The sequence below is a fragment of the Olea europaea genome, chromosome 15 (assembly GCF_002742605.1).
Source record: "Olea europaea var. sylvestris chromosome 15, O_europaea_v1, whole genome shotgun sequence".
Taxonomy (NCBI): Eukaryota; Viridiplantae; Streptophyta; class Magnoliopsida; order Lamiales; family Oleaceae; genus Olea; species Olea europaea.
The window spans coordinates 21,291,860-21,307,905 of record NC_036251.1 but is presented as its reverse complement, the minus strand read 5'-3'; the positions used below and the strand labels follow the sequence as shown (position 1 = coordinate 21,307,905).

Genomic DNA, 16,046 nt, shown 5'->3' with positions numbered 1-16,046 from the left:
GAAAAAAAAAAAAAAAAAAAAAAAAAAAAAAAAAAAAGGAGAGAGAGAGAGAGAGAGAAGGGAGAAGAGAAATGGCTCACATTCCACAGAAAATGTTTTTACGCTGTTGACCTGTTGTCCCCTTCCCTTCAACTTCGCCCAATCCCCAATCGTCAGTCGGCGGCCCCAACCTTCTCCTTCAGCCATGAAATCGCTCCCAATCGCTCCTTCAGATTTCACAGTAAGTAAATGTAATCGATTTGAAATTGGAGGGTTATGAAATTGGGGTAAATTTGGGGGGAAATGAACCAAGAGAGAAGAGAAATGACTCACATTCCACAGAAAAGGTTGTTACGCTGTCGATCTGCCGTCCCCTTTCCCTTTAGCTTCACCCAATCCCCAATCACTGGCCGACAGCCCCTTCTCCTTCAGCCACGAAATTGCACCAAATCCCTCCCAATCACTCCTTTAGATCTCACAATAAATAAATGTAATCGATTTGGATTTGGAGGGTTATGAAGGGGGGGGGGGGGGGGGGGGGAATGAACCAAGAGTCTTGCCTTGGGCATGGAAATAAAATTTCCTAACATGTGTATTCTTGTCTATATAATTTGAAAATGGACATTGAAAGAAATGTGGACATTTTTACAAATGATTAGATGAAATTGGACATTCTATGAAATTTCCTCAATAAAATATTTAGACAAAAGAAATGCAATTCTTGGCATATGAAGTGGTTCTGAATCAACATATACAAATCCACGAGTGATTGACTTAGTGTCTAAGGTTAGGAGAGTTTTCATAGTGATGACATCTTTATCAATAGAAGTGATTGTTATTAAAATTTGGATTTCGTTTTAAAAGGTTAACTTTGTTATAAAGAATAGTCCAAATTATTATATGTGTATTTTCATCTTTATTCGATATGAGATTTTATTTTTTAACGTGCCATGTATGGTGGTTCGTTGCGTGCTCATTTTTTTGAGTTTTAATCGAATCAAATTTCTCTTTAGAATTTAATGGTCCCTGACACCATATTAAGATTTAGCCTCTGTTTAATTCTCATTATTTGGCTACAAAAAATAAAAAATATGATCGTTATCTATTATATCAAATCATCATATTTGACTTTCTATCTTTTGTGTGGATCCCTAATAATTATATTTTTCATTCTTATTCTTACAAAAATAAATATCAAACGGACCTTTAATTTCCATCATGAAATGTCACTCGTATTGCTTAACTCAGGAGTAGGAGTTGACGTTGGCAATGGATTTCCGTAAAAACAAATAAAAGTAAGGACAGTTGACGGAAATGGTGTCAATATATGGAGACTGGGAGACCATTCTGTCTCAACATAATTAGCAAAAATCTCTTAGCAGAAAATAAGCCCTTTTCAGGGAATAACCTACCAAAAAGGATGATATTTTGCAGTAATAATTGAAGTTTGGAATCTTCACATACCCTATGTTCAGCTCAGAAACAATTTCAAGAAACATGAACAACAGCAGCAGTAGCTTTCTGTTTTCCAGTAATAATCAGCAAAACTGTGGTGGTTTAGCTCGATATCGTTCAGCTCCCAGTTCATTTTTAGCTACCCTTTTGGATTCTGGTGAAGAGAATGGTGAAGAATCTGAGGTAATGTTCTCTAATTTGTTGAATCAAAGGGGGGCTATGGCTATGAAGCAAGAAATTGATGTTTCAATGGAGCAACAAAATGGATCTTATTCTGTGGGAATGGAGAATTTGAGGATGAAAAACTGTGGGAGTCTTGCCAGCCAAACTAGTTCCCCACCTGGATTTTTCAATGGTAAAATTCATATTTATTAGATTAAAGTGTCTTCAAATTTGTTTATGCTGGTTTGATTAGTTAATTAGAACTAATTTTGTTTGCAAAATTTGTATAATAATTTATTTATTATCTGTACAAAAGAAGGATGTTGCTTTTGGTTGATATATATGGCTGACTTTCAGCTTTCTTAGTTAGGGTATAGAATAAGGTTGGGAAAAGAGAAGAAACATGGAAATTTTCCTTTATACCTTACAATGTTTTTTTTAATAGATAAAGCTAGCTGAAAAAGAGGAAATATCTGGGTTTTTTTTTTTTTTTTTTAGCCCCTGTTTGTTAATCTAAATCAAAGTTAATAATAAATTTTAATCATATGAAATGAGATGCATAACTTTTCAACCATACATTTCATCAAATTTTATCAAAATCTAATTTTAATTCTCACCAAATAGGCGCTTATTCTTCTCCTTTGGGGGTGGGTGGTAATGCTAACTGAGGTTTGTAAACCACTTGATGTGCCTTAGCCTTGCGTGTGGTGTCAAGGGGAGTATCAAGTGACACCAGCTGCGATGTTAAAGGGGAGCGTAATCCATACATGAGAAAAACCCCCGCAAAATTTTTAGTCCATAATTTTAACCCATATTTTTTACATAATTCTGTCTCCCCCCGCTTAATTATATTTCTGGGTCTGCCCCTGCCTATGGACATTCGACATTCATGTATTAAGCTAGATTTCATGTGTTGCACTGTGACTAATTACATTTTTGGATCCATTTGTTGTGATTTTTATGAACAATTACACAGTAATCACGAGCTTATTTACAGAGTTATGAAGAAGTTGCTTAAAAGTTCTTATGTGATCTCAGGTTTTGGTGTAATGGGAGAAGTGGGAAACTACAGGATAAGCAATCATGCAGAAACCAGTTCACCCACGAATGGTTTGAAGAATCACGCTGATTACTCGTCTGGTACGGCTTTTAGCACAAGGTTCATGCCTAGCATACCTGAAAATGGGGACGGAAACATAGGCACAATTAGAGCTGAAAATGGAAATAATAGCAGAGACTATGACTCTGCCTTGCTAGAGGACTGTTGGAATGTTTCACCCTTCAACAGCATGAAAAGAAACCGAGATGGTGATCTGAAAATGTTCTCTAGTTTTAATGGATTATTGGGAAATGAGGTAGTTTTATTGGTTTTTTTGCTGGTTTTCATGTTGTTTGCCTGTACATGATACTTCGATTTCTGATATTCATATCTTTCTAATCAGAACAGGGAAACTAGAAACAAGGATATGTGTTTAACTCACCATTTGAGCTTACCGAAAACCCCTTCCGAAATAGATTCGGTGGAAAAATTTCTACAACATGATACCATCCCCTGTCAAATCCGGGCTAAAAGAGGTTGTGCCACTCATCCCCGAAGCATTGCAGAGAGGGTAAAATTCTTATTCATATTTGTGTCGATTTTATTCATTGTATTATTCATCACTCTCTGTTTCACACTAATGAACAAGACTTAATTAGTACTCCCAAATTGAATTATGTTGGATAGTTTTAACATTTTGTCAAGCTAATCAACAGGTGAGACGAACTCGGATTAGTGAAAGAATGAAGAAGCTGCAAGAGCTCTGCCCAAATATGGACAAGGTAGATATTTTAGCTGCGGTCGTAGTTTGATTTTTCTATTTTTCAGAAGTGCTTGGGGATCGAGATTTTTTCATTTTTGTGGCAGCAAACGAACACGGCCAATATGTTAGATTTGGCAGTTGAGTACATTAAAGAGCTTCAAGAACAAGTCCAGGTAATAAAGATGATAAATCCCTTTCACTGTAAAGTGTGAGATTCACATGAAATCTGTCTCAAAAACTTTATTTTGTGTAGACTCTCACGGACAAGAGGGCAAAGTGCAGATGTTGAAGTATGGAAAAAGATGCATATCGTATCCCGTGAGTTGCGTTTTTACGTGCTTGTACTAGATACCTATATATCCAGCTTATGATGAAGACTGACGCGTATTAGTCGATGAAGAGTACTACGAATAATTCGGAAGTTGACAGACCACACGGTAAATATATGTTCGTAGTTTCAGTTTTAATCTATATTTTATTAGAATAAGTGTAACCTCCGGGATTTCGAAAATTTATATATTTGTATGTAAATATTTATAATGTTCTAAAATATATATGTTATATATGTTTATTGTAATTTAGAATGAAAAAAGGTTGTGGTCTGGGAGACTTAGAAGTATGAAGTCTTAACGTTAAAAATACAGTCTTTGCCTCCTTTCTTCAGCCGTCAAAACCTACTTTCTTAGGTCTCTCAATATGTATTTATAATTCCCTTAATTTGCATTACGAGTTGGAGTTGGGCCGGGTCGAAAATATTTGGAAAAATTGCATTTTTTCTTTCTCGGCATGCAGCACCTAGGCGCTGAGTTTCTGTTGGAATTACAGAATTGTGGCGCCTGGGCGCTGAGGGTATAGCGCTTGGGCGCCCGGTTCGCCCGAAACGGCATTCTGCGCGTGTTTCAATATTTTCAGCATAACTTTCTCGTTCGATATCCAATTGAAGTGACTCAAGATGCGTTGGAAAGGTAATTCAAAGGGCTACAACTTTGCTTCAGGAATCATTCTCCAATTCGATCATTTACTATGTCGAAAATGGGTCTGAATGTGGGACTAAAAATCCGGTGCAAAACTTTTCGGTTGGAAAATGATTTTTGATCATATCTTGATTAAATTTGATCCCTTTTGACACCTTCCTTCATCCAATTGACTCCTACCACTCTCGGATCTTCATTTCAAGTTCCGATACAACTTTTGATTATGTGCACTTTAGTCCTCAAACTTTGGATCTCTTACATTTTGGTCCTTTTATCCAATTTCGCCAACTTTTGCCTATTTCTTTCATTTGGCTCTTTTAGCACTTGTTTTCTCCGCTTCATCCATCCTTCAAAGTAGCGTGAAAACCACATGTTAGCACTTCTAAAATACTCTCCAAGATAGCAAAATTATGAAATTAATGGCATAATATAATGAGTGTAAATCACTCATCAGCTGCTGCAATCATTCCTAATCTGCAGGATGAAATGAAAGCGTTGAGAGCTCAATTACGAGTACTCCAACGTGCGGTGGACAATGAACAAGCTCTCGTATTTAAGTATACTCCTAGACTCGGAATTCCTGAACCGTGTATCTACGGAGGGGTACATGATGCAAAAGAAGTCGAAAACTTCTTATTTGACATGGAACAATACTTTCTCACAGCCTCGATCGAAGACGAAGCTAGAAGGTAACCACAGCTGCCATGTATCTGGGTAGAGATGCAAAACTATTGTGGCGAACCAAATTTAGACATACCTGTATGAGACCGTACAATAGATCTTCAAGGACGGAGGACGGTCTCTTCACGAGATAATCGTACCCACTTTCGTTCTAGGATAACGAAAACATCGAAAGAGAAAAGCGAACCAGTTGATCTGCAGTTTCGTCCCTCCTACTTTGGGATCTTCTCAAGGAAGCGATCACATCCCAGTTTTTCCTGAAAATGTCGAGTATCAGGCTCGACGGGCACTTCGAAACTTGAAACATACAAGCTCTATCGAGAGTATGTGAAAGCCTTCTCGGGTATATGCTGAATATTCGAGATATGTCGGAAAAGGATAAGCTCTTCACGTTTATGGAATGGTTAAACTCGTGGACACTCACGGAACTTCAAAGACTAAAGGTTACTGATTTGAGCACGGTCATGGGAGCCGCCGAATGCTTGAGCGACTACCAAACGGAATCTAGAAAAGATCGACCTTCAGGGAGTAATCAAGCAATTGGAGGTGGTAACAGACCTCACAGACCCAGCTCGAACCCAAATGAGGGAGAGCATTACTCTCAGAATAAAGAAGGAGCATATCAAAGCACCCATGGCTTTCAGGGAAACTATCATAATAGCCGTCAAGGAAATTTTAATGACAGCAATAGTAACAATTGGAACAAAGGAAAAGCAACGGAGGGCCGAATTGATGCCACTCCTAAATTGATGTGCTTTTTATGCGAAGGATCTCATCGGGTGTCGGAGTGTTCTCAGAAACGAATGGTGAATGCATATTGCCAGCTAGCATGTGTCGGGTCAAGTTCAAAGCAAGAGGCCCCACGGGCTAATTGTCATAGTGAGACCGACTACAAAGATGATGAGGACGTAGTTGGGGCATTTTCACATCAGTGCAACACACTCTCGCATCGGGTTGCTAAAAAAGAAGATGTCCCATTGAAAGAGGCAAAGATGGAAAAAGCGAAGGCTCGAATTTGCAGGGCCAAAGGCTTAATGTACATTGATGTGAAAATCAACGGGAAGCCAATCAGGGCTATGGTGGATACTGGTGCTACCCACAACTACCTTGCATGCACCGAAGTAGAGTGACTCGGACTTGTTCTAGAAAAGGGTAGTGGAAAAGTTAAAGCAATCAACTCCGATGCTCAACCAATAGTTGGAGTGGCGAAATCAGTGTTGATCAAAGCAGGTCCTTTCGAGGGAAGGACAAATTTATCAGCAGTTCAGATGGATGATTTCAAGCTTATTCTGAGATTAGAATTTCTTCGGGATACTAAGACAGCAGTGTTGCCATATTCCAATTCGTTAATGATGATGGGTAATAAGCTGTGTGTCATCCTTACACAAGTTAGGAGGATGGGCGAGAAGAGTATCTCAGCCATGCAATTTAATAAGGGTTTTAAGAGAAATGTACCTTTTTTTTTTGCACTCTTCGATTAGAGGAGATCGAAGAGGCGAATGGTCCTATTTCAAAACTCGTTAAAAGGCTTATTCGAGAATTTGAGGACATCATGCCGGACGAGTTGCCAAAGAAATTACCACCAAAAAGGACGATTGATCATGAGATTGAACTTATTCCAGGTGTCAAACCTCCCGTCAGGGCACCATACCGTATGTCTCAGTCTGAGCTTGAAGAGCTTAGAAAGCAATTGAGCGAAATGTTGGAGAGTGGAATCATTGTGCCTACGAAGTCACCATATGGAGCTCCTGTACTGTTTCAGAAAAGGGCCGATGGTTCTCTTAGAATGTGCTGTGACTATCGAGCCTTGAACAAGATTACTGTAAAGAATAGCTATCCTATCACACTGGTTGCGGATTGCTTCGATCGACTGAGTCGGGTGAAGTATTACACGAAAATTGATCTTAGGTCCGGATATTGGAATGTTCGGATCAAGGAGGGAGACGAAGCAAAGATTACAGTGGTAACCAGAAATGGAGCCTTTGAATTTAAAGTGATGCCTTTTGGTTTGACAAACGCTCCAGCAATGTTTTGTACTATGATGAATCAGGTACTTCACGGGTTCTTAGATGATTTTATCGTGGTGTACTTAGATGATATAGTAATCTACAGCGAGACATTGGAGGAACATGTCCAACATGTGAGGTAAGTTTTTAATCGGCTACGGGAGAATGAACTCTATGTCAAACCGTCTAAATGCTCATTTGCTCAGACATCTATCAATTTCTTGGTTCACATCATTGAACAAGGTAAAATCCACATGGATTAGAAGAATGTTACAGCCATCAAAAATTGGCAACCACAAAAAACCGTACATGATGTACGTTCATTTCTTGGGTTATGCAATTACATCAAAGATTTGTGAAAGGTTACTCAGAAATTGCACTACCACTTACCGAATTGACAAAGAAGGATAATGATTGGGATTGGTCGTCCCAATGCCAAACTGCTTTTGAAAGGTTGAAGAAGTCCATGTGGACGAACCCGATTTTAGCCTTACCGGATATGACTAAATCATTTGAAGTTCATACAGATGCTTCAAATTTTGCACTTGGTGGAGTTTTCATGCAAGAAGGACGTCTGGTAGCATATGAGAGCCGAAAGTTAAACCAAACAGAACGTCGTTACTCGGCACATAAAAAGGAATTGTTGGCAGTAGTCCATTGTTTTAGAGGATGGCGTCACTATTTGCTTGGGTCTCCATTTATTGTGAAGTCAGATAACATTGTGGTTAGTCACTTCATGTCCCAACCAAAACTATCGGGCAAGCAGGCTCGTTGGCAGGAATTTCTTTTAGAGTTCAATTTTATGCTAGAGTATCGTCCCAGATCTAGTAATCATGTTGCTGATACTCTTAGTTGACAGCCGATTTGGCTACCATTTGCTCTGTAGCTGCTCTTTCAGGGAGTGGCGTTACCATGAACACAAGAGACCAAATTCGGGCACTTATGGAGAAGGACCCGGCTACTCAATATTTGGTCGACCTCATCAAGCAGGGTAAAACTCGATAGTTCTAGCTCGATGGGCTAGTGAAGACAAAGGGAGACCGCCTATATGTTCCTAAGGGCGGAGATTTGAGGAAAACACTAATTACAAAATGCCATGACACGATTTGGGCAGGGCATCTCGGAGGAACGCACTTGTGCACTAATGCAACTTATGTAAAACCCTATCTTATTTGTCAACAAGATAAGGTAGATCATCAGAAAAAGGCGGGCTTGTTGGAGCCCCTTTCTGTCCCAATCCGGCCATTCCAAAGTGTATCGATGGACAACATTATTGGGTTGCCAAAAGTTGAGGATTTTGGCACTATCATCGTCGTGGTGGACTGTTTATCAAAATACACAACTTTTATTGCAGCGCCTAAGTATGTATTGTAAAATACTCGGGACTGCCTAAGGACATCGTCAGTGATTGAGATCCTCGTTTCACTGGTATATTTTGGATTGAGTTGTTCAAACTTCTTGGTTCAACTTTGAGCATGAGTTCTAGTTTTCACCCACAATCTGACGGACAGACGGAGCGCTTCAATTCTATGTTAGAAGAATATCTTCGACACTTTATCTCTACTTCGCAGAAAAACTGGGTAAAACTTTTGGATGCGGCTCAGATTTGCTTCAATGCCCAAAAGAGCTCTTGCACCAATAAGAGTCATTTTGAGATTGTTACTAGCCAGCAATCGCTACTCCCTCATACAGTGGATATCAAACGAAGTACCAAATCCCCTCAAGCAAAGAACTTTTCTCAAGAGTAGAAACGAAATATTGAAATTGCTCGGAGTTATCTTAAGAAAGCTCAAAAACGGTATAAAAAGGCTGCAGATCTAAAGCGCCGTTTCATTGAATTCAATGTTGGAGATCTCGTAATAGTTAAGCTTCCCGGCAGAAATGTTTACAAACCAACAAGAGGGAAGGACTCAAGACTGACGCCAAAATACATTGGACTATTACCCATCGTGAAGAGAATTGAAAGAGTTGAATACAGAGTTGAACCCCTTCATGGTGTAAAATCCACAAGGTCCTTTTATGTTAGTGTACTGAAGCCATACTTTGCAGACAAGGAAGACACATCTTGAAATGAGCCAAAGCGATTTGTGTTTGAACTGAAGAAAGTTGGAAAGAAGGTTACTGAAGCTATTCTTGACCATCGAATCACTCGAGCTTCTAGAAAAGATCATCATGAGTACTTGGTCAAATGGATTGGATGCAGTAGCAAGGAGAATACTTGGGAAAGAGATAAAGATCTTGGAGCCTTCAAACTATTAATTGAAGCATATCACGCATGGATGACATCGAGGACGTCACCAAAACAAATAGGGGAGAATCTCAAGGACCCTAGCTTTACTTAGCCCCTTGACACTATCGCAGCCGCAGTTTGCCCAAGTTCGGCCATATATTGTAAATATTAGTTCAAGTTTGAATTGTAATTTTCTTTTCATTATAATAGTTATTTGAATTGTAAACTAACTCTGATATTAGTAAACGTTTAGTATGATTCCTCGTCTTTTAAACGTCTACTCCTGTTACTTAGGTTTTTGTTCCGAATGCTATTATAGGGGGTATTAGTCATTCAAAAATCTTTCAAGTTCACTGGTGTCCGCCCCCTGTACCAGCAATTGTAATTTTCTGCTTTCGTCAATTGTAATGTTCAATTTTCATCAATCAATGCTCAATTTACTTTCAATGTATTCAAATTCTTTGTTGTAAGCTTTCTACAAAACTGTAATCAAATTTTCTTTCGTCCCAATGTGACCAAGAAAAGGCGGAAGGTAGTCTAGCGGAGCAGACCACTGCCGCACGATGTCCCTTTTTGTGCCAAGAAGAAAGGCACCCGTAAAACAAGGGCAAGACAAGCATGAGACACTGAGCCCAAAGCACTTCCATGTTAGGATTGGGAGCTATGGCGTCATCACAGACTATAGTAAAAATTTCAAAAATCTTGAAATACGATATATTTTATAGGAAATTTTGGATGAGTACATTAAATTTTGATTTCTACTATTTATTTGAGCTTGAAAGCCCTTCAAAGCCAAAGTGCGACTTTATCGGGACCAAAGTGAAAGGAAATGAAAGTTATGGGAAGTTCGTAGCACTTGTTTAATCCCCATTTTAATTAGATTTTGGAAAAAATGTATTTTGAAATAGTAATTTTATTTATTTATTTATTATTTTTTTAAGAATATATGATTAAAAAAAAGAAAAGTTTTGAATTTATGTGTAATATTATTTTATTGAAAAATGTGTGATTGATAAAGAGAGAAAGAAATGAATTATATACGATATATTTTATAGGAAATTTTGGATGAGTACATTAAATCTTTTGGGTTTAAATGATTTTCTAGTATTTATTTGTGCTTGAAAAGCCCTTCAAAACAAATGTTTGACCTTACCGAATCCAAAGTGAAAAGAAATGAAAGTTTTGTGAAGTTCAATATCAGAGGTGGACATGGTTTCATTTGATTCTAGTTCTAAGAGAACTGAATCGAACCATAAACTAATGGTTTTCTTGATAATAGAACCAAATGGCTTTTTTAAAGATATGGAATCAAACTCAACCGATCCATTTGTTTTTGGTTTGATTTGGCCTGGTTCTAGTTCTATTACTTAATTTTTTAGACTTACGCCATATATACAAGTTAGTAATATATACTTAAATAAAAAATATAAGCACCATACATTTAGCAAGTTCAAATTATCAATCATCAAGATTTTAAAAGTTCAAGCTAACGAACAAAATATAAACAAATGCTTCTCTGCCAAAAGTTAATAATATCAAGTTTCATTTTCATCCTCCGTCTAATCAATTCCTTTACATGAAACCACCAAACCTACATGCTTCGTTCGAGAGATATGCAGGGCAGCGTTTCAGACTCTTTAGTGTTTAAATTTGAAGTAATATCATTAATGGGCTGTACAAAAATAATGACTATTGGATTGACTTCAATTAATACAAGATTATATTCATATAAAAATAAAGTTATAAATTAAGTTTGGTTTTTGATTTTGTTCTCAATCTAGAACTAGAACCGAAACTAAATTGTTCTTGGTACAAAGAACCAAAACCATTCTTTTTTTTTTTGTGTGGAACCGAACCGAACAGCTCGATTTGGTTTGGTTTGGTCTGGACATTTTGTCCACTCCTATTCAATACCATATTGCATGCGTTGATTTAGCATTATTTCAAATTAATTCTAGTTAATTATATTATACATAGAAGAAGAATTGAAAATTGAATTAATTATAGAGGAGTTACAAAGTTAATTCTAGACCTACGATCAAGTTTGCAATTACCAATTTATCAAATCTCCTGTCCATTTTTCTTTCGCAAAGTCGGTCATGCACTAAACCACCTTCAAGTAGTACAAGCAGATGTCTGCACTGAACTTTGGACACAAATAAATATTGGCTTTTTAAAAAAAGAAAAAAAAAAGAATATGCTGTCAAATAACTTTTAGGGATAATATCACAAATCAGGTTTTAACTTTGCACCATTCAAAAATTAGGTTTCAAGTTTGATGAATGCAAAAATCACGTTATAGCTAATTAATTAAAAATATTTATTAAATAAATATAACGAGGTCACAATTATTCAATTAATGATCACAGATTCATAATTATAGATCACAGATTTATTCACTGGCCATATTTTATCAAATTAATTGACCACAGATTATTTCTAGACCACAAATCCAAAATTTTGTAGGTTACAGATTATTTTGAAATCATAAATAAAATTTTTTTATAGATTACAATTTACTTCATTAGTCACAGATAAAAAAATTAACGTCACAGTTATCTATGTGTCACATATTTTCAAATTTGTTGGTCACAGATTATTTTCTAGTCACAAATTATTGAATTTTAAGGTCATATACTCCAAACACTACCACCACGGGTCCCGATTCAACATCAATTTTGGTCACAAATCACCACCACATAATCGCCGCTTGTACCACACCACCGCAACCACCACACCACCACCATCAACAAAACGAACACCACCTCTGCTACCTGTAGTGCAACAAAATTCTAGTTTTGGAGACTATACCACAAGTCATCCATTGTATTGTTACTTGCAAGGTAACATCTTATATCTTTCGTGTTAGCTTTGTTTATGCTTTTCATACTATTGTTAACCGAAGGCCGCTTTGGAGCAACATTATGGATTTTAGTGCAAATGATTCAATGCCTTGGATGATTCTTGGTGATTTCAACAACGTACCTAAATTTCAAGAGAAAAGCAATGGCGCGGAGGTAACACCTTATGAAATTAAAGATTTTGCTAATTTTTGCCTTCATGTTGGTCTTACGGATGTTCACTCCATTGGTTGTTTCTATACATGGACTAACAATTCTGTTTGGAGCAAAATTGATAGGGCTATGGTGGATGACATTTGGATTCAAAATGGTGCATATGGCCTTGCTGAATTTTTACCTTCCGGATGCCTCTCCGACCATTCTCTATGCATTGTGTCCATTTATCGTGAGGTGGGCAATAGGAAATCATTCAAAGTTTTCAACATGTGGACAAATCATGAAGATTTCAATGGACTTGTTCAAGGTTGTTGGAATTTTGAAGTGGTGGGGACAAAGCAATTTGTACTTTGCAAGAAGTTGCATAAATTAAAAGGAGCATTAAAGGTGCTTAATGCTAAATACTTTGGGCACATTTCTATTGGTGTACAGTACCCCTTTTCCTTATTAGGAAAGCTTCCACTCTGATCCTTAAAACTTGCTAAAAGAGAATTGAAGGCTGCCCAACTCAAGCTTCATGATCAGCCCACGAATGAGGATATTCAACTTATGGTGGCGAATTTGAGAAAGAAAGCTATGGGATTATGTGAAGCGGATCGGAGCTTTTATTATCAACAAGCAAAGTGCATCTTCCTTAAGCAAAGTGACAAATGTACTAAATTCTTCCACTCGGTGGTGAAAAGGAATATGAGGAGAAACTTTATTGCTACCGTGCTTAAAGAGGATGGGATGTATACTACTTCACAAGACCAAGTTGCTCGGGAGTTTTTCCATTTTTACACCAAATTGCTTGGTACAAGTTGTCCGGTTCGGCCTATTGAGCTGGACATTATTCGTAACGGGCCTTTGGTGTCTTTGGAACAAGGCAATTCATTCGAGACATTTCTAGTGAAGAGATCAAGGAAGCACTCTTTGGCATTGAAGATGATAAATCCCCCAGGCCGAATGGTTACACTTCATGCTTCTTTAAAAAAGCATGGAAAATTATTGAAGAGGATTTTGTGGAGGCCATCAAGGAATTCTTCTCATCAAGATCCATCCTCAAACAAATAAATCACACGGTCATTGCTTTGGTGCCAAAGTCAAGTCATACACCGAACGTCAAGGATTATAGGCCTATATCTTGTTGTAACGTTATCTACAAAGTGATTACTAAAACCCTTCCTTCTAGATTGAGGCCTATTTTGGGTAGCATTGCGGATCATGCACAAGCTGCTTTTGTTGAGGGTAGGAGTATGATGGAAAATATTCATCTTGCCCAATAACTCTTGAGACAATATAATAGGAAGAGGGTTGCTCCTAGATGCCTCCTAAAGATTAATCTAAGGAAGGCTTATGATTCTGTGGGTTGGCAGTTTCTTAAAGGAGTTTTTGAAGGGTTGCATTTTCCTTCGAGATTTATACAATGGATTATGGAGTGTGTTACTTATCCAACATATTCTGTAGCTTTGAATGGGAGTTTACATGCTTCTTCAAAGGTGGAAAAGGCCTCCAACAAGGTCTCTCTATCATCCTTTTTGTTTGTGCTTTGTCTTGAATATTTCTCAAGAATGGTTAAGGCTGCCTCAAATGATAGTGAATTCAATTACCACCCTAAATGTGGTCCCTTAAAGATCACTCATTTAACTTTTTCGGATGACTTGTTGCTCTTTGCAAGGAGAGATGTTATGCCGGAACAAATTATAATGGATTGCCTTTCTAACTTTGGTCTTGTATCGGGTTTGAGGATGAATATCTTAAAATTCAGCTTGTATAAAACTAGAATTCATGGACGAGAGCTTGATGATATCCTTGAACTCACAAATTTCCCAAAGGATACCATGCCATTCTATTATTTGGGTATCCCTCTTGCTTTGGAAAACCCCAAAGTTAGTTGTTATGCTCAATTCCTTGAAAAAATTTGCAACTTATATTGATGCTTGGAATTGCTCCTCCCTATCTTATGCGGGCAAGGTGGAACTTATTAGGACGGTCCTCTAAGGTGTTGAATGCTTTTAGCTTTCTATCTTCCCTATCTTGGCTACAATTATTTCAAGAATTACTATCCTTTGTCGGAATTTTCTTTAGGGCTCCAAGAAGCCTTTGGTGGCTTGGAGGGATGTTTGCCTCCCAAAAGATGAAGGGAGTCTCGGGCTGAAGGACATGAAGAGTTGGAACTCAGCTTTACTTGCTAAATCTCTTTGGAATATCCATCAAAAAAAGGATACTCTTTGGAGACGTTGGGTTAACCAATTTTATCTTAAAAGAACTTGCATTTGGATGTTTTATTAAGAAAATATTACTCTCCTCTCTTCAAAAAATTGCTGGAAATTAGGGATACATTGCTACAAACTGCTACAGCTCCTAGAATTGTGCACAAGGATAGCCCGCGTTGTCCGTTTAGGTTGTTGGAGACAGCAGCCTGATTCAATCTGTTGAAATAACCTCAAGTCAGCATGCTGTGGCTACACAAAACAATGAGTTATTTCAGGAAGTTTTGGATAGATTTAAGGCTTGGCCAACTGGTGAAAAATTTTGCACAAAAATGGCCTATGATTATTTCCAGCCGAGAGGTACTAAGAGGATTTGGGCTGTCGATGTTTGGAAATCTTGCATAACATCGAAGCACTCATTTTTGCTTTGGTTATGGGTTCAATCTAAACTCCTAACTAAAGGTAAATTGCAATATTTGGAGATCGACCAGAATTGTGTTCTTTGTGGGCATATGGCGGAAAACAGGCCAACACTTATTTTTTGAATGTTCTTTTAGATCGTCCTTATGGGGGAGCATTAAACAGTTGCTTAGCATCAGAAGATCCATGTCGACACTTGCTAGCGCATTGAAGTGGATTAAAAAAGAGGCACGTGGGAATCATGGCTAAGCAAAGCTAAGAGGATTGCACTTGCAAATAACGTCTACTACATTTGGTTAGCTCGGAACAAGAAGAATTTTGAAGACCTTACATTTGGTTAGCTCGGAACAAACACTTGCAAATACCGTCTACTACACTTGGTTAGCTCGGAACAAGAAGAATTTTGAAGACCTACACCATGCTTGGACTGTATTATGAGACGAATCAAGATACATGTATAAAAAGTCATGTTTTCTTTGTATCCGGACGTTTTGATTCATTTCAAGTCCTTAGTGTTTGGTCATTGATTTTTGTTCTGCTTCATTTATTTTTGTTTCACCCGGGTAAGCCCGGAGTAATTGAATGTAACTTTAGCTTTGTTTTACCCGGGTATGCCCCGTATACTTGTACATGAAATTTTGATCAATGAAAATTTACATTTATCACTAAAAAAACCACCACTACCATCACCGCTTGTACCACACCACCAACGAAAACTACCATCGTCTCCTGCACGACACCACCACAACCACCAACAAACATCGACCAAAAAATGTCGACCACCAACACCATCCATATCCACGCTGCACAGATAAACCATTGCAACGGTGTCGACATTGAGAGACCCACTATGTGTGCATCACCATTTGTAAAATCATATCCACCCACATCGAACAAATCAGAAACTCGCCTCTGCTCACTCAAATCTTGCTTGACCACCACTTCATATCTTCAATGCAAACCGCCGTCGGTCACCCCATTCCACAGCCAGTATTCTTACCTCGCCGACAGCCACTCCTACATAGATCTATCCACCTTTGTCCTCATCAACCATATTCATTTGCTTAATTTCAACATACCTATGCACTACACCACACAGTTGCCTAGATCAATTGCACTAGACTCACC

At 37.9% G+C, this 16,046-nt stretch overlaps 2 protein-coding genes across 2 annotated transcripts; both read left to right on the top strand.

The window, feature by feature from the left end:
- Positions 1–1,289: 1,289 nt before the first annotated feature.
- On the top strand, positions 1,290–3,975 carry LOC111410459 (transcription factor bHLH130-like). The gene is made up of 6 exons (XM_023040799.1): positions 1,290–1,789; positions 2,635–2,951; positions 3,039–3,206; positions 3,352–3,417; positions 3,503–3,571; positions 3,652–3,975. Exons 1-6 carry the CDS (start codon positions 1,447–1,449, stop codon positions 3,685–3,687), a joined length of 999 nt encoding a protein of 332 aa, XP_022896567.1. The 5' UTR covers positions 1,290–1,446; the 3' UTR covers positions 3,688–3,975.
- A 9,534-nt stretch (positions 3,976–13,509) lies between these two features.
- On the top strand, positions 13,510–15,043 carry LOC111411379. The gene is made up of 4 exons (XM_023041915.1): positions 13,510–13,526; positions 13,592–14,174; positions 14,374–14,529; positions 14,690–15,043. The coding sequence occupies exons 1-4, from the start codon at positions 13,510–13,512 to the stop codon at positions 15,041–15,043; spliced, it is 1,110 nt and encodes a 369-aa protein (XP_022897683.1).
- Positions 15,044–16,046: the final 1,003 nt, after the last annotated feature.

Bases quoted from the DNA above. Each gene is read 5' to 3' on its own strand.
- LOC111411379 (XM_023041915.1), top strand. The intron at 14,175-14,373 runs GTTAGTTGTTAT...AATTTTCTTTAG, and splicing joins TTGCTTTGGAAAACCCCAAA to GGCTCCAAGAAGCCTTTGGT. The intron at 14,530-14,689 runs GTTAACCAATTT...TTGTCCGTTTAG, and splicing joins ATACTCTTTGGAGACGTTGG to GTTGTTGGAGACAGCAGCCT.
- LOC111410459 (XM_023040799.1), top strand. From the start codon at position 1,447: ATGTTCAGCTCAGAAACAATTTCAAGAAACATGAACAACAGCAGCAGT. The intron at 3,418-3,502 runs GTAGATATTTTA...TTTTTGTGGCAG, and splicing joins TCTGCCCAAATATGGACAAG to CAAACGAACACGGCCAATAT. The intron at 3,572-3,651 runs GTAATAAAGATG...TATTTTGTGTAG, and splicing joins AGCTTCAAGAACAAGTCCAG to ACTCTCACGGACAAGAGGGC.